This window comes from Grampus griseus (assembly GCF_964374135.1).
Source record: "Grampus griseus genome assembly, chromosome: 9".
Lineage (NCBI taxonomy): Eukaryota > Metazoa > Chordata > Mammalia > Artiodactyla > Delphinidae > Grampus > Grampus griseus.
This window is the reverse complement of record NC_139003.1, coordinates 51659203-51682162: the sequence shown is the minus strand read 5'-3', so window position 1 is coordinate 51682162 and position 22960 is coordinate 51659203. Positions and strand designations below refer to the sequence as shown.

At 38.5% G+C, this 22960-nt stretch overlaps 1 protein-coding gene across 12 annotated transcripts in view; it reads right to left on the bottom strand.

Annotated features, from left to right (window-relative positions):
* The window catches only part of ADAM22 (ADAM metallopeptidase domain 22), a gene marked incomplete at its 5' end in the record, with an annotated part of 241786 nt that overhangs the window by 195360 nt on the left and 23466 nt on the right, over positions 1–22960 (bottom strand). For all 12 annotated transcript variants that reach the window (XM_082662233.1, XM_082662232.1, XM_082662231.1 and 9 more), the window contains one exon: positions 8235–8311. In XM_082662233.1, the coding sequence (XP_082518359.1) occupies positions 8235–8311 (77 nt within the window). The remainder of the gene's footprint in view (positions 1–8234; positions 8312–22960) is intronic.

Below are 22960 nucleotides of genomic sequence, written 5' to 3'. Positions count from 1 at the left end.
TTTCCTTCTACTAACTGGGTTTTGTTTGTTCTTGTTTCTCTATTTCCTTTAGGTGTAAGGTTAGATCGTTTTTTGAGATTTTTCTTGTTTCTTCAGGTAGGCTTGTATTGCTATAAACTTCCCTCTTAGAACTGCTTTTGCTGCATCCCATAGGTCTTGGATCATCATATCTTTGTTGTCATTTGTCTCTAGGTGTTTTTTGACTTCCTCTTTGATTTCTTCAGTGATCTCTTGGTTATTTAGTAACGTATTAATTAGCCTCCATGTGTTTGTGTTTTTTTACGGTTTTTTCCCTGTAATTGATTCCTAATCTCATAGTGTTGTGGTCGGAAAATATGCTTGATATGATTTCAGTTTTCTTAAATTTACCAAGGCTTGATTTGTGACCCAAGATGTGATCTATTCCAGAGAATGTTCCATGTGCACTTGAGAAGAAAGTGTAATCTGCTGTTTTCGGATGGAATGTCCTATAAATATCAATTAAATCTACCTGGTCCACTGTGTCACTTAAAGCTTGTGTTTACTTATTAATCTTCTGTTTGGATGATCTGTCCATTGGTGTAAGTGAGGTGTTAAAGTCCCCCACTATTATTGTGTTAGTGTTGATTTCCTCTATTATGGCTCTTAGCATTTGTCTTATGTGTTGAGGTGCTCCTATGTTGGGTGCATATATATTTATAATTGTTATAATTTCTTCTTGGATTGATCCCTTGATCATTATGTAGTGTCCTTCCTTGTCTCTTGTAACATTCTTTATTTTAAAGTCTATTTTACCTGATACGAGTATGGCTACTCCAGCTTTCTTTTGATTTCCATTTGCATGAATATCTTTTTCCATCCCCTCACTTTCAGTCTGTATGTGTCCCTAGGTCTGAAGTGGGTCTTTTGTAGACAGCATATATATGGGTCTTGTTTTTGTATCCATTCAGAGAGCCTGTGTCTTTTTGTTGGAGCATTTAATCCATTCATGTTTAAGGTAATTATCTATATGTATGTTCCTATGACCATTTTCTTAATTGTTTTGGGTTTGTTTTTGTAGATCCTTTTCTTCTCTGTGTTTCCCACTTAGAGTAGTTCTCTTAGCATTTGTTGTAGAGCTAGTTTGGTGGTGCTGAATTCTTTTAGCTTTTGCTTGTCTGTAAAGCTTTTGATTTCGCCAACGAATCTGAATGAGACCCTTGCTGGGTAGAGTAATCTTGGCTGTAGGTTCTCCCCTTTCATCACCTTAAATATATCATGCCACTATCTCTGGCTTGTAGAATTTCTGCTGTTAACCTTATGGGAGTTCCCTTGTATGTTATTTGTCATTTTTCCCTTGTTGTTTTTAATAATTTTTCTTAGTCTTTATTTTTTGTCAATTTGATTACTATGTGTCTAGGCGTGTTTCTCCTTGGGTTTATCCTGCCTGGGACTCTCTGCACTTCCTGGACTTGGGTGGCTATTTCCTTTCCCATTTCAGGGAAGTTTTCAACTATAATCTCTTCAAAGATTTTCTCTGGTCCTTTCTCTCTCTATTCTCCTCTGGGACCCCTATAATGCAAATGTTGTTTCGTTTAATGTTGTCTGAGAGGTCTCTTAGACTGTCTTCATTTCCTTTTTTTTTTTTTATTCTGTTCCATGGCAGTGAATTCCACCATTCTGTCTTCCAGGTCACTTATCCATTCTTCTGCCTCAGTTATTCTGCTATTGATTCCTTCTAGTGTATTTTTCATTTCAGTTATTGTATTGTTCATCTTTGTTTGTTTGTTTTTTAATTCTTCTTGGTGTTTGTTCTTTAATTCTTCTAGGTCTTTGTTAAACATTTCTTGCATCTTCTCAATCTTTGCCTCCATTCTTTTTCCAAGGTCCTGGATTATCTTCACTATCATTATTCTAAATTCTTTTTCTGGAAGATTGCCTATCTCCACTTCATTTAGTTGTTTTTCTGGAGTTTTATCTTGTTCCTTCATCTGGTACACAGTCCTTTGTCTTTTCATTTTGTCTGTCTTTCTGTGAATGTGGTTTTCGTTCCACAGGCTGCAGGATTGTAGTTCTTCTCGCTCCTGCTGTCTGCCCTCTTGAGCCTTTTCCTTCTGAGGAATCTTTCACAATAAAGTATAACACCAGTTCTTGACCTCTAGAAAGATCCAATGTGGCCGCAGGACTAGTTTGACCAGGCCAGGCCGTATGATTGGTTTTATTAACAATATCTGTCCCAAAGAGTGAAATTTCACACCTGTGTGACCCCTTGAAGGAGTTGAGAACTGCTTCCCACCCTTCATAATCTTAATAACACAGGAACTGGCTGTGCTTTTCATTTTTAATCATCCCATAGTCTTTATCTGCCTCCTGTACAAGTTACAACCTAAAGGTTGAATTAGTATATAATTTGGTTACAGATAACCTTGTTTACTGAACATTCAGAAGGAATATTATATAATGATACTTTTCCTTCCTTCCAATCTAAAAATATGTATTATTGGATCCATCCTGCAACTGGAATCCAGCTACACAAGGACTTACTTAATTTGTCTCCAGTTTCAAACAAGACAAAAAACTGTACCTGTTCCATAGCCCTATAAATTGCTTCATAAGGAAAAAGGCTTAGGTTAAAGAGTTCCCGAGATGGTGGAGTAGGAAGACCCCGCGCTCACCTTCTCTCAGGGTCTCTCACATCAATATGACAACTGTTTTCAAGAAACTGGGCTTCCCTGGTGGTGCAGTGTTTAAGAATCCACCTGGCAATGCAGGGGACATGGGTTCGTGCCCTCATCCGGGAAGATTCCACAAGCTGCGGAGCAACTAAGCCCGTGTGCCACAACTACTGAGCCTGTGCTCAAGAGCCCACAAGCCACAACTACTGAGCCTGCATGCCACAACTACTGAAGCGTGCACGCCTAGAGCCCATGCTCCACAACAAAGAGAAACCACTGCAATGAGAAGCCTGCGCACTGCAATGAAGAGTAGCTCCCACTTGCCGCAACTAGAGAAAGCCCACACCTAGCAACAAAGACCCAATGCAGCCAAAAAATGAAAATAAATTTATATACAAGAAACTACCAATGTGAAAGACCAGAGCCTATCAGAAAAGATCTTCTATGGCTGAAGAGAGAAAGAAGGAACCACAGCGAGACAGGAGGGGCAAAATTGCGAAAGAGTCCAGACCCATACCAATGGGTGGGTGAGTCACAAACGGGAGAATAGCTATAACTGCAGGGATTCTTCCCAAGGGGTGGGGGGTTGGAGCCCTACATTGTGCTCCCCAGCCCAAGGGTCCAGTGCCAGGAAAATGAGTCCCCAGAATGTTTGGCTTTAAAGGCCAGCAGGGATTACTTTTGGGGGAGCCAGAGGGCTGTGGGAAATAGAGACTCCACTCTTAAAGGGTACACACAAAATCTCACATACTCTAGGACTCAGGGCAGAAGTAGTCATTTGAAAGGAACCTGTGGCAGACCCACCTGCTGATACTGGAAAGTGTTCCAGAGAGGCAGGAGGAAACTGGAGACCGAGACATGGGCGGCAGCCATTTTGGGGAGCTCGTTCTACCACGGAGACACTGGTGCTGGCAGGCACCATTCTGGAACCCTCCCTCTAGCTTATTAGCTCCAAGAACCAGCCCCGTCCCCACTCACCAGCCTGCAGGCACCAGTACTGAGACTAGACAAGCCAAGCGACTAGCTGGGAGGGGACACAGACCCACCACCAGCAGGCCAGCTGCCTGAACACCTGCTGAGCCCATAGCCAATCCTGGATACAGCCCTATCCATCAGAGATTCCAGGACGTGGCCCCACACACCAGGGTGCAAACACTAGATCTGGGACCCCCCAGGGTCCTTCAGCTAGAGACATGGGGAGCCTGCTCCACCTGCAGTGCACAGGCACCAATCCCAGAACCCCCTGGGCTACAGCCCTGCCCATCAGCCAGCCAGTTCTAGCCTTGGTACCAGCCTCACTCACCAGCAGGTGGACATCTGTCCCCAAACAACTGTAGCCCTGCAGCCTGCCATGGCAGGGCCCAGTCCTCTCACCAGCAGGCCAGCCCCAACCCTGAGACACCTCGGGGCCTTCAGCCAGTTGCCCCAGCATCTGACCCCATTCTTCAGCAGGGAGACACAACTTCGGGATACCCTGGACCCTGCAGCCAGCTGTATCAGGAACTGGCCCCACCCAACAGTGATCCAACACCAGCTCTGGGAGCCCTGGACCCTGCAGCCAGAGACCCCAGGACTAGACCCTGCCCAGCAACAGGTCAACTCCAGATTTGGGACACCTTGGGCACCTCAGCCAGTGGCCCTGGGATCTAGCCCCACCCACTAGCTTTGGGACCCCCAGGGCCCTTCAGTCAGAGTCCCCAGGATCCAGCTCCACCCACCAGTGAGCCAGCACTAGCCCTGGGACTCGCTCGGTTCCACAGCCAGCCTTGTCGTTACGCAGCCCTACCCACCAGTGGCCAGCAGCCTCCACACAAGGCAGGGCCTGACAACCAGCTGAACAGGGGGCCAGCCATGCCGACCAGCACGTCCACAGTAGTCCACCCACCACAACAGAAGGACCCACACAGCCCACATAGGGGGAATCCCTAGAGTACATAGCTCTGGTGAGCAGACCTGTTGGAACGTATAAGATATCTCCTACAAAAGGCCACTTCTCTAACACTGGGAAACATAACCAACCTACCAGATACAAAGGATGAAATTTTGCATTTTCCACAACATGGATGGACCTAGAGGGTATTATGCTTAGTGAAATAAGTCAGACAAAGACGAATACTTTATGTTGTCATTTATATGTGGAACCAGAAAATAAAATAAATGAATCAATAATATGTCAAAACAGAAACAGACTCACAGATATACGGAACAAACTAGTGGTTTCCAGTGGGGCTAGGGAAGAAGCGGGGAGGGGCAACACAGGGGTAGAGGATTAAGAGGTAAAAATGACTATGTATAAAATTAATAATCTACAAGATATACTGTACAGCACAAGGAATGTAGTCATTATTTTATAATAACATTAAATGGAGTATAGTTTTGAATCACTATGTTGTACACCTGAAACGACTATAATATTGTAAATCAGCTATACCTCAATAAAAAAAATCGTTTTAAGAAGAAAAAGTAAAAAAAAACAATCAACAAACTACATTAAATAAATGTTAGTAAGCATATGAGTGAGGAAAAAAAAGAAAGGAAGGAAGGAACAGAGGGAGGGAGGGAAGGAGCGAGGGAGGGAGGGAGGAAAGAAGGAAGGAAAACTTAAACAGCATCATCGATTTTTCATCTTTCTGCTCCTTAACCAATATAACCACTAGACAATATATAAAGTGAAACCATGAAATAAAAACATTCTCCATAAAAATAAGAAAAAAAACCTTTGTATCAAATCATCCTAGACCATAAAGCATAAAGAAAATAGATACCTGACATCTATGTTTAATATAGATCCCAGGCCAAAAAACAAAAAACTTTGCATATTTCTCAGCCCAGGAAATCTCTATTTATGCTATTATTTTATCCTTTGCACTGCAATAAGAAGAATGGAGCTTCTTTGTACTGCAATAAGAAGAAGGGAGGTTCTTGCCAGTATCTAGAAAGAAATTTTGCTTCACCCTTAGTATTCTAAGCTTCATGCTCTGATAAGTATGGCCATATGTGTCTCCCCTTCAGGAACAGAAAACTATAGTGCTTGGATTCCTCCAGAGGAAATGAGATGGCTTGGGCAGAATGAATAAATATCCTTTCTTCTTTGGGGTACTGAAAGTCAAGGCATTACAAATGTCAGAAACCAGAAAACAAGGCAGCAGGTATCTAGCAGAACCATGATTTGAAGGAATGGAAAGGAGTCATTGAAATAGAGACCTAGGAACCTGACTTTCCAAATCATACCTAGATGTGTACACTCAGCTTTTTTAGAAGCCAGCCCCAAACATTTGCGCTCTTTCTTTTTTGCTGCTTCACTCTTCCCCAGTTGACAGCCTCCACCCTCATCCATCATCTCCTCTGTCTCCTGGCCTATTCCAGCCTTTAGTTTCTAAGTCAATATGACTTCCCAACCTAGAATTTAGTGCCTATTCTGGGCTAAGGATACAACAATAAATGAAAAAACATCTCAGCCCTCAATGAGCTTAAATTCTAGATGGAGGAAAAAGATAAAAAAATAATAAATTTAAAAATTTTTTTAATAAATTAAAAATTAAAATACAGAGAATTAGTTGACCATATGACAATGATGGTCATCAAATTTTTGACCTGCAAAAATGGCAATTTCATGAGTCAACCTTTATATTAAATTGTGATAATATTTTAAAAATTAAGCAAGGGAGAATAGATAGTAGGGTGTATGGGAAAGTGAGCACAGAGAGGGTTACAACTTAAAACAGGGCAATCAGTGTCTAAGTGGTAGAATTATATGAGATTGTTTTTCTACTCTTTCATTATTTTTCAAAGGAGCATGCATTCCTTCATAATGAGTTTTTTAAAACTTTATGACATTACAATTGCTGAAAAACTGAAATGAGTCATACAAACATGTAAATTTTAGGGTATTTACATCAAGCAAGAATATAAGATACAGATCATATTAACACAATCTTATTCACGCCCTATGAAATTACGGTAAAATACAGTGTGGTATAAAACATCTAATATTTATGTTCTAAGCCATAAATTTTAAAAATAAGAAAGAAACTATTTTAATGAGTATTGTAGAAATACAACTTATGTTACATTTTTTAAATGTGCATGATCAAAGAACAAAACACTCCCATTGTTAGATCATCCAAATAACAGACTGCCATCTAACACATGCTTTTCAGTATTTAAATTGTTTGTGAAACAAAAATGTGGGGAGAGGGAAGCACTACTTACAAAATGTACCTACCTACAAGGCAGCTTAATTAAAAAATAAACTAATATATAACTTAAACACTAAAACAATAACTATGGTATGATGACAACTTTGTAAATAAATGCCAGAAAAATTAGGATACTAGTAAAATTAATTATTAAATTAATCTATTAAACATAGACTAAAATCTAAAAGGAAGAAGTGAATTCTCCTGAATACTGATTGACCTCGCTCAATAATCTTAACAGTGCACATGTGCCCTTTCCTCAAAGGAAATCTCCAAACCAGCACTGTGCAACAGAACTTTCTGCAATGTTGGAAATGTTCTGCCTTGTCCTATAAGGTAACCACTAACTACACATGGCTACTGAGCATTTGAAATGCGGTTCATGCAACTAAGAAACAGAATTTTTTATTTTATTTTAATTATTTAATTTTAATTTAAACAGCCGCAAGAGGCTAGAGGCTACCTACCGAGATAGTACAGCTCTAAGAACTACCTCTTGCATCCTTTTTTTTATTAACTCAGAGTCTTCCACCTGGCTGATTCCCCACTGTAGACAAACTAGGCTCTACTTCTCACTCTCGGTCTACCATACTGTCCTCCTGGCCTCAAACTTTCTTCCTAAGTTGTTGCATAGCTGATTTCAGCAAAGCTGTGGTCCAGTGCTGCTCAGCTCAGAAACACTGGCTGACAGAGCCCTGGTCTCTTCCTGCTTGCCCAGGATAAGAAGTGGGATACTAATGCTTTTCTTAAAAAGTGAATAGACAACTAAATGTCCTGTAAGACTTCTTAGATACTAACCCAGAGGGAAGAGCTTAAATCCAGTGATTTATCAAAAGCCACTCCCAAACTTAAAATTCTACTATCCCAAACCTAAAATTCTAGGTAATGACAATTTCCAAAATTATATAGTATTTACAGAATAATTCCAGTACCTTAAACCTTACAAAACTCAACTCCCAAATCAAAGCATCTAATGGCATTATTTGGAATCACACTATCATGCAACCAGTCCCCTGACTCACTGAGCAAAAAGGGTAACTTACCTTTTCTGCTGTTCTTAAGAAAGATGTTTTAATACTCAAGGTATTATTTTCATAATTTATTGTCATTCATAGGAACTTAGGTCATCTATATCTTTATGCAAAATATTGGAGTAAATCTTTCCCTCAATTTTACATTCTTAAAGCTGTTACAGTTGTTCAATTTCAAGCGGATACCCATTTTCTGTTATTTACCAGACTTTATAACTTACAGTCAGTAGATACAATAGTTTTAAATATGGTATTTAACTGATATTAGAAAACAAAGTAAAATATACTAAGAAAAAAAATTTTACAGCAGGATAAGAAACTGGATTCAATGTGTATCTGAAAACAGTGAGTGCAGCTCAAGAAAAACTTACTGATTTAGCAGGACATCAAGAATAAACGATGTTCCAAAGGCACCCAGCAGGAAGCTTGCCTGGTCAACGTGAGTCAACTGCAATATCAGAAAGATAAAAGGTATTTATTATTCAGCCATAGAGATCAAATGATAAGCACTTCTCATGATCATTTGAAAGTTTTATAATATAAATTAGAAAAACAGTTCAACATAGAAATTAAATAAAAACAGAGTAAAATTTGCACCTTCTTAGAAGCTATTCACTAATCTAAAGTAAAGTACCACTTAATCAAGGAGGGCAAGTACCCTCCCTTTCTGCTTTATCTCAAGTGGTTAAACATTTCATTTCCAAGAAGACTGAACTACATTTCATTCTGTTTTAGATGACTGGCTCCTTTAAAATTAAGCTTTGTACATTAAAAAAGAAATAGGGAAAAATATGTTCAATACAAGAGTAAATTAAGATGATGAATGTGATCTATTTACAAGGAAGACATCTAAACGTCTAAAAAACCCTTTTCATCCTATCTCAAATACATACTTTCGAAGTAATAGTTCAGTTCTAATTTACCAAATGTAATTTCATAGAGGTTTCCACAATTTCCTAAGAGAAAAACTGAGCCTCTGCCCATCTACTGCAAACATCACCCATCAAAAGTTTATTGGGAAAAAAATCACTATTTCCTATGCCAATCTAGGAACTCCCAGAGAAAATCACAAGGGACTCTAAAAAACATACAGTGTTACCAATAACATTAATATTAGCGTATTGAATAACCACATGTAATAACTGAAAAGAAAGGAGGAAGGAAGCAGAACTATTTATTTTGACTTCCCATATTAACAGTAGCTATACCTGAGCAGTAGAACTATAAATTATTTGATTTTTTCGTTCATATTTGTCTATAGTATCCAAAATTTCTACAATAAACATGTATAATTCCTGCAGGGAGAAAAGCAAACATACACTATTTTAGAGATATAAATCATCTGAGCAACTGTATTTATGTAGCAAGTGAGGCAGATGGTCGTGCTGCTCCCCGAGAACCAGCGCATCTTAGGAAGGGACATTCTAGGATTCTGTGGGGCACAAAGGGGCACCTCACAAAGGGGCACCTCAATCATACCTAGGATTTTCACACTCGTTAACCTATGGTATCAGGAGAAAGGAGAATGCTTAATAATCATAAAGTTTTCTGGAAACAAAGGATAACCTTTCCATTTAAAAATCTTTGAAATAAGTGGGAGTGGGAGAATGCCACACCTCAGTTGCTAACACATTCCAATCCTCGTGAAACCGCAAGAATGAAGAACTATCTGGATAGTTCTCAGCCTCATTAAACATCCAACCCTAACTCCTCAATCTTCCCAATTAACACCCAGGTTATCACCAAATTCTGGCTTCTTTTTTCTTTTTATGATGGTTCTTGGATCCACACTTTACTCTTCATTTCATATCTGCCACAGTTCATATCCTCCCTGATTTTCCTAAAACTGACTCCTTACCAAAACCCCAAATGTAAGTCCTATATTTTCTACTACATCAAATACAAACTTTCTCTCTCTGCATATCAAGATCCTCCACAATCACCTCCCCCCACCCCAGACATAACAGCACACAAGTTCCCAAGGACCCACCCATATCCCATTCACACTCAGTTCTCTCTTCTACTCTTTAATTCCACAAACTATGTGCATTCCAACTCTTTCTATAGCTTTCATTCATCACTTGTGCTTTTCCAAACCAGACCCTGGGCTAGTGATCTTCACCATGGCCATTTCCCAGAAATGGCCCTATTCATCCTTCAAGACTTAGATCAAGTTCCTTTTTGTATTAGTCTACCCGGGCTACCATAAGAAAGTACCACAGACCAGATGACGTAAACAACAGAAATTTGCTTTCTCACAGTTCGGGAGGCTGCAAGTCCAAGCTCAAGGTGTTGGCAGATTTGGTTTCTCCTGATGGCCACATGGTTCCCTCTCTATGCATGTGTACCCCAGGTCTCTCTCTCTCTCCCCCCCCCAAGGATATCAGTCATATTGGATTAGCATCCACCCTTACAACTTCATTTAATCTAATTACCTCTTTAAAGACCCTGTCACCAAATACAGTCCCATTAGCATTAGGGCTTCAATATATAAATTCTGGAGGGGACATAATTCAATCCAAACTTTCCTCTCCCAGGAAGTCTTCCCAAACCCTTCTAGCTTCCTTCTCTCCTCTTCCTCAATACGGTTCATTTTGATATGAGGGCCTCAGTACTGACCAGCGTCAGGTATTCAATAAGTATTTCCTGACTGACTGACTCATTTGAGGGTTTGTTTGATCAATCACCTGGATGCACACATGAACAACAATTACACAGCTATAAATTACCTGCTTATAGAAATGCCATCCTTCCATCAAGTTGTTCTTAATGCTACCTCAATGGATAATTTCTTTTCTCTAAAAGCTCTTTGAGTTTCCTGAAGTGCTAACAACCATGTTTGGGGAACAGCCTGGGGAAAGCTCTGTCTCAATTAAAAAGAACCTCTCTCTCCTCCATTCTTTCTCAGCATTTATTGTGAACATGGCAGAGGACACATGTTATTCATCACAGCATCATGATTACAGCTTGGATCAAAATAACATTACTATTCTTTTTTAGCAAGATATTTACTGTTTGCATGAATTCTGTCTAATTCTTATATTTTCTTTTTCCTGCAGCTTCAGTTTACAACTGGTATTTTACTTTATTGATCTCATCCATGTCCCAAGGAGAAACCCATTATGTAAATTCAACAGAAAATCTATCGACAGCATGTTTAACTGTCGTTAGTGAAAAATGTTTGCATTATTGATAGTAATAGGAACGGGATTATATTAATATTGTTTTAAGGTAAGGAAGGCTTCCTTAGACTGTATACAGATTGATTCATTCAACAAACATCTTCTGAGAGTCTACCAAGTGCTGGGAACTCTTCTGTTTTGGGGGGCAAGATGAAGAAGACTGATCATGTTTCCGCTCTAGTGGGGCTTATCTTCTAGTGGAAGGAGATAGAAAGTGACAAATAAAATGACAGAAAATGAACAATTAGATAAAAAATAAACTTAGAATATAAATACACTGTTCTCAGATTTAATAAAACAGGGTAAACAGGTAACCAGGGTAAACAGGGTTCTAGGTGGTATGGAGGCCTCTCTGAGGAGATGACATCTGGAGGATTAGAAGGGATCTATGGCAGACAGACTGACGGCCCCAAAGATGACCACACTCTAATCTCTGGAACTTGTGAACATGTTACCTCACACAGCAAAAGGGACTTCGCAGATGTGATAAAGTTAGGGACCCTGAGATGGGGAGAGTATACTGGATTATCCAGGTGGACCCAATGTAGTCACCAGAGTCTTACAAGGATCGGAGTCAGAGAAGGAGATGTGATGATGGAAGTAGAGATTAAAATGAGGTTAGGAAAAGGCCACATGCCAAGGAATGTTGGCAGCCCCCAGAAACTGGAAAAAACAAGGAACAATTTTCCCCTAAAGCCCCCAAAAGGAGCACAGCCCTGAGAACACCTTCATTTTAGCCTTTTAAGACCTAATTCAGGCTTCTGATCTCTAGAACTGTAAGAAAATTCATTTTAGTTGTTTTATGACATTAAGTTTGTGGTATAACGTGTTACAGCAGCAATGGGAAACTAATACAGCATCACTGGCAATGTCCCTGAACATTTAGAAAAGCAACTCCAATAACGAGTTGATTGCATCAGTGTTCAATGTCATTTTCCTCCGTGGCTGGGTTAAAACCAAGGCACCTGCACCAGTAGAACTGACACTCATGAAGGCAAAAGGATCAAACTCCAAACATAGGACTTCCCAGCCAAAACAAATTTGCAGTAGTAATCACGAAAATACATGTTAGCTTGGTTTCCTTGCATTCTGGATGGTCATCTACCATTCAGGCACCTGCCGTCCCCAAATGTCTGACTTAACAAGTAGGCTGAAGAGAAGAAACATATTTACTTCTTTAGGTTATCTTGGAGAAATTATAAATTAAGTAGAATTACACTGAACTCATGCAATTAACAATCCAGCTTATTATTCAACACCCTAATCTTAGACCTTACCTTCTTAGCTCAAAAGAAAAGAAAATGTTTAAGAAGAGAGAACTAGTCTAATCAGGATTTTCCTCTTTATTTTGGTGGGGGAGTGCCTAACATATATTGACCCCCCAAATTCTAATATTTATTAACTAATATTAGTTATTATTTGATATCTAATATTTATTAAGAAGATTATTTTTATTAAGAAGATTATTAAGAAGATTAAAAGGTAGTAATGGCTCTTAGAGACATTTGGAAATTATTATTATTTTGCAGAAATGCATTTTTTCAAATTACTATATAAGAATGACTTGTGATTTTAAAATCTATTAATCAAATGCTTTGTTACCCTAGAATAACCTAGAGCTCATATAATACACATCCTTATTTTACAAATAAGGAAACTGAGGCACGTGAGTAAATGTCATTTCCAAATCACCCTGTTTGGTAGTAGGGCAGCATTTCACCTCCTGGCAGGCCTTTTCCATCATGCTTCATCTTTGCTATCATTCTGCAGTTTGGAGGTGGCTTGCAGGTTTTACTGGGTTCTAAAGAGCACTTCTAGAGCATTTAGAAGAAAATCAAACCACGAAAAACAATCTTTGGAACTCTGACTTCATCAGAAAAGTCAATAACATTATCACATCTGACACAAAGCACAACCTTAGAAATTAAGCATTATACTTTACAATACACATGGAAATCCATTTTTTAAGGAAAAAAATTACACAGGTATGGTAAAGTGTGTGTGTTTTAAGCAGTGAGGCTGATTTTGATCATAGCTGTGAAAAAAGACTGAGGGAGAAAAAGGCAAAAATATAAAATAACTATCGAGATGGCAAGAAAACTTAATAAATCAATATAATTACATAAGGATAATTTAAATTTCAAAAATGAATCATAGAATTTTAGGACCAGAAGAACCTGATACAATCCCCAGATTGAGGCCTGTTTATTATCCATGGGCAACAGCTGAAATTTAAGTGTGAAGTTAATATAACCCTCAAGCTCCTTATGCATTTTGCTTCTTGACAACCTGTCTTTTTCTCCTCACATCTCCTAGAGCCATGAACTAGAGCAACCCTACGTATTACAAAGAGCAGATATAAATGAATTTTTCAAGCTTGTCTTACTTACAACCTTTTTTTTTTAAAGATTTTGTTGTTGTTGATGTGGACCATTTTTAAAGTCTTCATTGAATTTGTTACAATGTTGCTTCTGTTTTACGTTTTTGGCTTTTTTTTCTAGCTGCCAGGCATGTGGGATCTTAGCTCCCCGACCAGGTATCGAACCCACACCCCCTGCATTGGAAGACGAAGTCTTAACCACTGGACGGCCAGGGAAGTCCTTACAACCTTTTTTTAAAGCAAAGATGACACTAAAACTGTCATGGTAGAATCAGAACTTTGACACAAGGAGAAAGACAGGTAGTTTGGGTTTTTAATTAAGCCCAACCTGAATAATGAATCAATGAATATCAGTAGCGTGGGAGTATTACCAGTCAAACAGTATTATACAACAGGATAATTCTGAAAATTAACATAATTAAAACGAAGTCTTCAATGTATGTAACAGAATATTTAGCTATTCTGCATCCTAAATTCTTCTTTGCCATTTGATTGCTTCTATTTAGTTTTTTAAAAAATACAAGTGTAATTCCTGGTATCCAATACTTTGAGCTCAGTCAAAAACAAAATACCAATAATTACTTTTAACTATTTTCCCTGGTCTTCTACATCAGACAAGGCAACTGAAGAATCACCATAACCTGACTGTAATTACTCCATTGCCTTATGTGGACTTCTGACAAAACAGTTCAAAAAGACTGATACTACAACCTATTAAGATTCCTCATTCTAGAATTTCCTGTAGCCACATCAACAATATTGTTTTCCCCTGTCTGTTACTCACGATATGGAACTTACTGAAGCAGAATTGTATAACAATGGCTTTTTTTAACACAGGATTCTACCAAATAGATCTACCTAATACATAAATTAGCACAATACATATGTAAGAGCATTAGTGTTTTCTATTCATAATTGTATATCTGTGACTCTATGTTAAATGCCTCCCTCTTTTCATGTGGTCAACTCAATCATGTCCATAGTTGTCATAATCTGTATCATATATTGCATTTAATTTACATATTACCTTTAACCAAAAGGCTCTTAAAATCCAACCTTCTATATTTAGTATTGCAAGAACCAAACAGTGTCCAGCAACAGGACATTTTAAAACAAAATGAAACAAAACAAAAAAGCATAGCCTTTAAAGCCAGGCAGAACTGGGTTTGAATTCTGGGTCTTCCATTTATTAATGGAACAAACTAGGGCAAATTGTTTAATGTCTCTGAACTGAAAGTCCTTGTCTCTAAAAGACCATAAATAATAATACACACTCTGTAGCTTTATTGTGAAAACTAAAGGACAAGTTACAATCCATTCAACCTTTATGAAGCACTGACCATACCTCAGGAAATACATCAGGCTCTGGGGATACACAGAACAGTCAGACATGGCCCCTACACCCAGGAAACTCACAGTCAAAACGGGGAGCTGCTACACAAATTATTACAAAATATTTGAAAGTCCAATAATAGATATATGTACAAGGTATAACAGCAGCCGTCTGACTATAGGATTACAGAGAGTTGGGGAGGTGCTCCTCAGACCAAGAATGCAGGGGAAAGCACTCCTGGTAAAAGACCCGACAAAGGCACAAAAATGGGAAACTCAACACACTCAGGGATTGTAGGAAATGCTATATTCTTGAGACACAAGATGTGAGGCATCTATTGTGGGAGAACAGGCTGGAACCCCAAATGCCATAGAACTTCCAAACCAGTGGTTCTCAATCCTCATTGCATACTAGGCTTGCTCAGGAAGCTTTTTAAAAAATACCACTGCCTGGGCCCCAAACTCAGAGATTCTAATTCTTTTAGTCTGGGATGGATCGTGGGCATCAATATTTTTTAAAGAGCTACGCTGTGATTCTGAGGGGTGGCCAAGGGTTCAGAACCACTAGTATAAAACCATGAAAGAAATGTACTCTTTACCCTGGAAACAGTAAGAAATGGATGTAAAAGGCTTTGAGATGATAGATGTTCAATAAACAATAGCTCCTTTCCCTTATCTTCACAATTTACGACAAAATATGTTTAGCTTTGAAACTGATGATCTACTCATTGAATCCCCCTATATTTCTTGCAAGTAAAATGTATGTTCTTTTGACAATTTACTGCCTGAATTTTGTTGTTGAGTTCAACCAAAATAATAAAAGTCTTAGAAGTTAAAAAAAACAGCATCACCCAACCAGCTTTACAACAAATGCTAAAGGATCTTCTCTAGGCAAGAAACGCAAGAGAAGGAAAAGACCTATAATAACAAACCCAAAACAATTAAGAAAATGGGAATAGGAACATACATATCGATAATTACCTTAAATGTAAAGGGATTAAATGCTCCCACCAAAAGACACAAACTGGCTGAATGGATACAAAAACAAGACCCATATATGCTGTCTACAAGAGACCCACTTCAGTCCTAGAAAAACATACAGACTGAAAGTGAGGGGATGGAAAAAGATATTCCATGCCAATGGAAACCAAAAGAAAGTTGGAGTAGCAATTCTCATATCAGACAAAATAGACTTTAAAATAAAGACTATTAGAAGAGACAAAGAAGGACACTACATAATGATCAAGGGGTCGATCCAAGAGGAAAATAAAACAACTGTAAATATTTATGCACCCAACATAGGAGCACCTCAATACATAAGGCAAATACTAACAGCCATAAAAGGGGAAATCGACAGTAACACATTCAGGTAGGGGACTTTAAAACCCCACTTTCACCAATGAACAGATCATCCAAAATGAAAATAAATAAGGAAACACAAGCTTTAAATGATATATTAAACAATATGGACTTAATTGATTTTTATAGGACATTCCATCCATAAACAACAGAATACACATTTTTCTCAAGTGCTCATGGAACATTCTCCAGGATAGATCATATCTTGGGTCACAAATAAAGTAAATTTAAGAAAATTGAAATTGTATCAAGTATCTTTTCCCCCCACAACGCTATAAGACTAGATATCAATTACAGGAAAAGATCTGTAAGAAACTCAAACACATGGAGGCTAAACAATACACTACTTAATAACGAAGTGATCACTGAAGAAATCAAAGAGGAAATCAAAAAATACCTAGAAACAAATGACAATGGAGACACAACGACACAAAACCCATGGGATGCAGCAAAAGCAGTTCTAAGAAGGAAGTTTATAGCAATACAATCCTACCTTAGGAAATCAGGAAACATCTCGAATAAACAACCTAACCTTGCACCTAAAGCAATTAGAGAAAGAAGAACAAAAAAACGCCAAAGTTAGCAGAAGGAAAGAAATCATAAAGATCAGATCAGAAATAAATGAAAAAGAAATGAAGGAAACGATAGCAAAGATCAATAAAACTAAAAGCTGGTTCTTTGAGAAGATAAACAAAATTGATAAACCATTAGCCAGACGCATCAAGAAAAAAAGGGAGAAGACTCAAATCAATAGAATTAGAAATGAAAAAGGAGAAGTAACAACTGACACTGCAGAAGTACAAAAGATCATGAGAGATTACTACAAGCAACTCTATGCCAATAAAATGCACAACCTAGAAGAAATGGACAAATTCTTAGAAATGCACAAGTTGCCAAGACTGAATCAGGAAGAAATAGAAAATATGAATAGACCAATCACAAGCACTGAAATTGAAACTGTAATTAAAAATCTTCCAACAAACAAAAGCCCAGGACCAGATGGCTTCACAGGCGAATTCTATAAAACATTTAGAGAAGAGCTAACACCTATCCTTCTCAAACTCTTCCAAAATATAGTAGAGGGAGGAACACTCCCAAACTCATTCTAGGAGGCCACCATCACCCTGATACCAAAACCAGACAAGGATGTCACAAAGAAAGAAAACTACAGGCCAGTATCACTGATGAACATAGATGCAAAAATCCTCAACAAACTACTAGCAAACAAAATCCAATAGCACATTAAAAGGATCATACACCATGAACAAGTGGGGTTTATTCCAGGAATGCAAGGGTTCTTCAATATATGCAAATCAATCAATGTGATACACCATATTAACAAACTGAAGAATAAAAACCATATGGTCATCTCAATAGATGCAGACAAAGCTTTTGACAAAATTCAACACCCATTTATGATAAAAATCCTCCAGAAAGAAGGCATAGAGGGAACTTTCCTCAACATATAAAGGCCATATAAGACAAACCCACAGACAACATCGTCCTCAATGGTGAAAAACTGAAAGCATTTCCACTAAGATCAGGAACAAGACAAGGTTGCCCACTCTCACCACTCTTATTCAACATAGTTTTGGAAGTTTTAGCCACAGCAATCAGAGAAGAAAAGAAAAAAAAGGAATCCAAATCGAAAAAGAAGTAAAACTGTCACTGTTTGCAGATGACATGATACTATACATAGAGAATCCTAAAGATGCTACCAGAAAACTACTAGAGCTAATCAATGAATTTGGTAAAGTAGCAGGATACAAAATTATTGCACAGAAACCTCTGGCATTCCAATACACTAATGATGAAAAATCTGAAAGTGAAATCAAGAAAACATGCCCATTTACCACTGCAACAAAAAGAATAAAATATCTTGGAATAAACCTACCTAAGGACACAAAAGACCTGTATGCAGAAAATTATAAGACACTGATGAAAGAAATTAAGGATGATACAAATAGATGGAGAGATATACCATGTTCTTGGATTGGAAGAATCAACATTGTGAAAATGACTCTACTACCCAAAGCAATCTACACATTCAATGCAATCTCTATCAAACTACCACTGGCATTTTTCACAGAACTAGAAAAAAAAATTTCACAACTTGTATGGAAACACAAAAGCCCCCAAATAGCCAAAGCAATCTTGAGAACGAAAAACAGAGTTGGAGGAATCCGGCTCCCTGACTTCAGACTATACTACAAAGCTACAGTAATCAAGACAGTATGGTACTGGCACAAAAACAGAAAGATAGATCAATGGAACAGGATAGAAAGCCCAGAGATAAACCCACGCACATATGGTCACCTTACCTTTGATAAAGGAGGCAGGAATGTACAGTGGAGAAAGGACAGCCTCTTCAATAAATGGCGCTGGGAAAACTGGACAGGTACATGTAAAAGTATGAGATTAGATCACTCCCTAACACCATACACAAAAATACGCTCAAAATGGATTAAAGAACTAAATGTAAGGCCAGAAACTATCAAACTCTCAGGGGAAAACATAGGCAGAACACTCTATGACATAAATCACAGCAAGATCCTTTTTGACCCACCTCCTAGAGAAATGGAAATAAAAACAAAAATAAACAAATGGGACCTAATGAAACTGCAAAGCTTTTGCACAGCAAAGGAAACCATAAACAAGACCAAAAGACAACCCTCAGAATGGGAGAAAATATTTGCAAATGAAGCAACTGACAAAGGATTAGTCTCCAAAATTTAAAAGCAGGTCATGCAGCTCAATATCCAAAAAACAAACAACCTAATCCAAAAAATGGGAAGACCATGTAAATAGACATTTCTCCAAAGAAGATATACAGACTGCCAACAAACACATGAAAGAATGCTCAACATCATTAATCATAAGAGAAATGCAAATCAAAACTACAATGTGATATCATCTCACACCAGTTAGAATGGCCATCATCAAAAAATCTAGAAACAATAAATACTGGAGAGGGTGTGGAGAAAAGGGAACACTCTTGCACTGCTGGTGGGAATGTGAATTGGTACAACCACTATGGAGAACAGTATGGAGGTTCCTTAAAAAACTACAAATAGAGCTTCCCTGGTGACACAGTGGTTAAGAGTCCGCCTGCCAATGCAGGGGACACGTGTTCGTGCCCCGGACTGGGAAGATCCCACATGCCGCGGAGCGGCTGGGCCCGTGAGCCATGGCCGCTGAGCCTGCACGTCCAGAGCCTGTGCTCCGCAACGGGAGAGGCCACAGCAGTGAGAGGCCCGCGTACTGCAAAAAAAAAAAAAAAAAAACCTACAAATAGAACTACCATATGACCCAGCAATCCCACTACTGGGCATATACCCTGAGAAAACCATAGTTCAAAAAGAGTCATGTACCAAAATGTTCATTGCAGCTCTATTTACAATAGCCAGGACATGGAAACAACCTAAGTGTCCATCATCAGATGAATGGATAAAGAAGATGTGGCACATATATACAATGGAATATTACTCAGCCATAAAAAGAAACGAAATTGAGCTATTTGTAATGAGGTGGATGGACCTAGAGTCTGTCATACAGAGTGAAGTAAGTCAGAAAGAGAAAGACAAATACCGTATACTAACACATATATATGGAATTTAAGAAAAAAAAAATGTCATGAAGAACCTAGGAGTAAGACAGGAATAAAGACACAGACCTACTAGAGAATGGACTTGAGGATATGGGGAGGGGGAAGGGTAAGCTGTGACAAAGTGAGAGAGTGGCATGGACATATATACACTACCAAACGTAAAATAGATAGCTAGTGAGAAGCAGCCACATAGCACAGGGAGATCAGCTTTGTGCTTTGTGACCACCTAGAGGGGTGGGATAGGGAGGGTGGGAGGGAGGGAGACACAAGAGGGAAGAGATATGGGAACATATGTATATGTATAACTGATTCACTTTGTTATAAAGCAGAAACTAACACACCATTGTAAAGCAATTATACTCCAATAAAGATGTAAAAAAGGAAAAAAAAAGTTAAAAAAAAGAAAAAAAAAGGAGCGGGAGAGCAAGAGAAGGCCAAAAACGGAGGTAAAAGGGATTCCATCTGGTGGCTTCCCCAGATAAATTAAGTGAGGGCCAAGAAACATCTCTACAAGCACCTTAGCACACTATTTTGCACACAGCAGACTCTCAACACACTACAAGAAAAAAAAGGAAGGACAAGGAGCAATAGATTGTAACTCCCACGGGAATTTTTAAAGAGCTAACCATGTCGGTCTAATGAGTAACCAATTCCCATGGAATTCCTCTCTAGTCACACTTGCTCTATAATTCAAATGCTGGTTCTTGCTATTATTTGAAGCAAAAATTTTTACAATTGATGTAAACGTGTTCCACTGTTGTGGACATGCGCCTGTTTGGGGATGTATTACCCAAGGCCAGGGATTATGTCATACAGATCTCAGCAGCCAGGAGCCCTAGGTGAAGCCACATACACTGCCAAAAAAAAAAGAAAAAAGAAACGCTTTTCTTAGGTGAGTTCTTGAGAGGCATTCTGTGAATTTGCCTTGCTGAGTTTCCAGTTCTGACGTCACTGAAAGCCCTCGACTCTGTGATTCCTAGCGGCAGAGGACCCCTCTCTCCAGTGGCCCCTGCTCCAACAAAATGGAGGTGGAGGGGCTGGGCCAACACTGGCTTCAGCTCTGATTTTCTCCTCTCCATTCAGGAAGTCAGGCAGCCTCATTACCTATTTATGCTCTGCTATCTTCTGATACATCAGTCTCTCCATCATCTTGGCTATTAACCGCCCATTACTAGGCCTTCATTTCGGGCCTGAACAAGAAAACACTTTCTCTCAGAAGCCTGAAAGTCGGAGCAGACCTTTATGATCTTTAGCATCCTGAGAATAATACCATATGTAGTCATATTGAGCTGTAATTTAATCTGAGTGCAAGGAACTCCAACGTTTGGATGCAACAAAATCAGCAGACAAAATCCCTCAGATGAACAAGCCCTGGGAAACAGATACTCTACCTTAATGCAAGAAAGGCTTGGGAGAAAAATTACAGGTCTTCCTGGCCTCACTGCTGACTTGACATTTGATTTTTGGAGTTACTAAAACTTTCTGTGCTTCATCCTGTTTTTCCCCAAAGGTGAACTGAAAATAGTATGAATTATAGAATGCTGTGAGAAAAACACCTTATATTTTTGTTTATGGTGAAAGAGTATATAAAATCTTGTTGCAAAGAATAATGTAACTACTGAGAGTTAAATAAAACACAGGTAAAAAGAACAGAGGAGGGGAAAAGCAGTTAAGCTATTATATTATCAAATGAATAACTAGTCAGTTCAGCTCTAAATTGGATGATTTTAAAAGCACGCCTGGAACCTCCCTGGTGGTGCAGTCGTTAAGACTCCGCGCTTCCAGTGCAGGGGGCGTGGGTTCGATCCTTGTCAGGGAATAAGATCCCACATGCTGCACGGCGCAGCCAAAAGATATAAAATGAATAAATAAAATTTGTTTAAAAAAATAAAAAGAAAAGCAGGCCTGGAAATAAGTGTCATCTCTGCCAGCTGGGTCACAGTCTTTCCTGGAGGCAACATCAGAAATAGGCCAAGTCTAAAGAAGAAAATTAAGAATGGTGAGTTCTTCACATCAACATTCACTTCACCCAGTTGTTAAGGCAATGGGTTTTTGTCTGCTTGCTTGCTTAATTTCACCTTCCTTATATAGATATTAGAGGCATCTGAGAGTTAAGGCTCACTTCCATGAAAGGGCCAGCTCCCAGTGTTTGAGGAAAGAAAAATCATGGCTATCACTGACCAAAATGCCATGATAAATAGCTGACATGTAAGAATTCCATAGTATCTTCTTTAAGAAACAAATTTACATAGGGTAAGAAAGTTTCTTCTCTCCTAGAACTAAAGACTAACACTACATAATTATAGAAGACTTTCTGCTCACACATATACATATATACATATGCATACTAAACTTTAGAAGGAGCAGATTCTTTCTTTAGTATCTCAACTGTCCACGAGTTTTCCAAGAACACAGTCGAGAAATAATCTTAGTAAAATACTGCAAGAGCAAAGCTCCTGCTTAAAAGAAAAAGAAGGAAAAGGCAATAAGTCTCTAATATCAAGAATCTTCAAATGTTTTTTTATCTGTAACTTGACAGTCACCCACCAAGGTTTTGTGTCCCAGTAAAGAAAGACTGGGACACAAAATGAGACACAAACCTTGCAAAAATATCTATATTTTTGGGGATTTCCCAAGTAGCTAGAATGAAGATTGGTTGGAAGAACACACCAGTTATCTCAATTACCACAATTATGAAATGAAGGAAGGAATGGATATATGTGTGTGTGTGTGTGTGTGTGTGTGTGTGTGTGTGTGTGTGAGAGAGAGAGAGAGAGAGAGAGAGAGAGAGGGAACTTGACCAATTAAGAGCAAGCATGCAGATTACCAGCCATCCCTAAGGAAACCATGTCTAAATATGGAATCTTTCAATGCGTGCATAGGTTAGAACATAGCAAGAATCTGCTACAGAGATTTAGTATGACATGAATCTGCCCCCCAAATTCTTAAATTGATGGGCTTCCGCATACTACCAGCTGGTGTCTCCAAGCTGCTTTGAAGGGTAACTCCTTGCCCTTAAATTATAGGGAAATTGAAAGAATCCATTCATGATGCATGTTTATTAGAAAACAAATACCCAATGAGAAAATTTTTGTTAAATGTGCTGCATTACATGTATCAGATCTATAGTTTTTCTGGGATATGGACTTCAAAAGCATCTGAATCTAAAGAAATTAAAGAGTAAAAATTTTCAAACACGCTACTAGGAAATATCTAAGGGGTAGCAAAATAATGAAA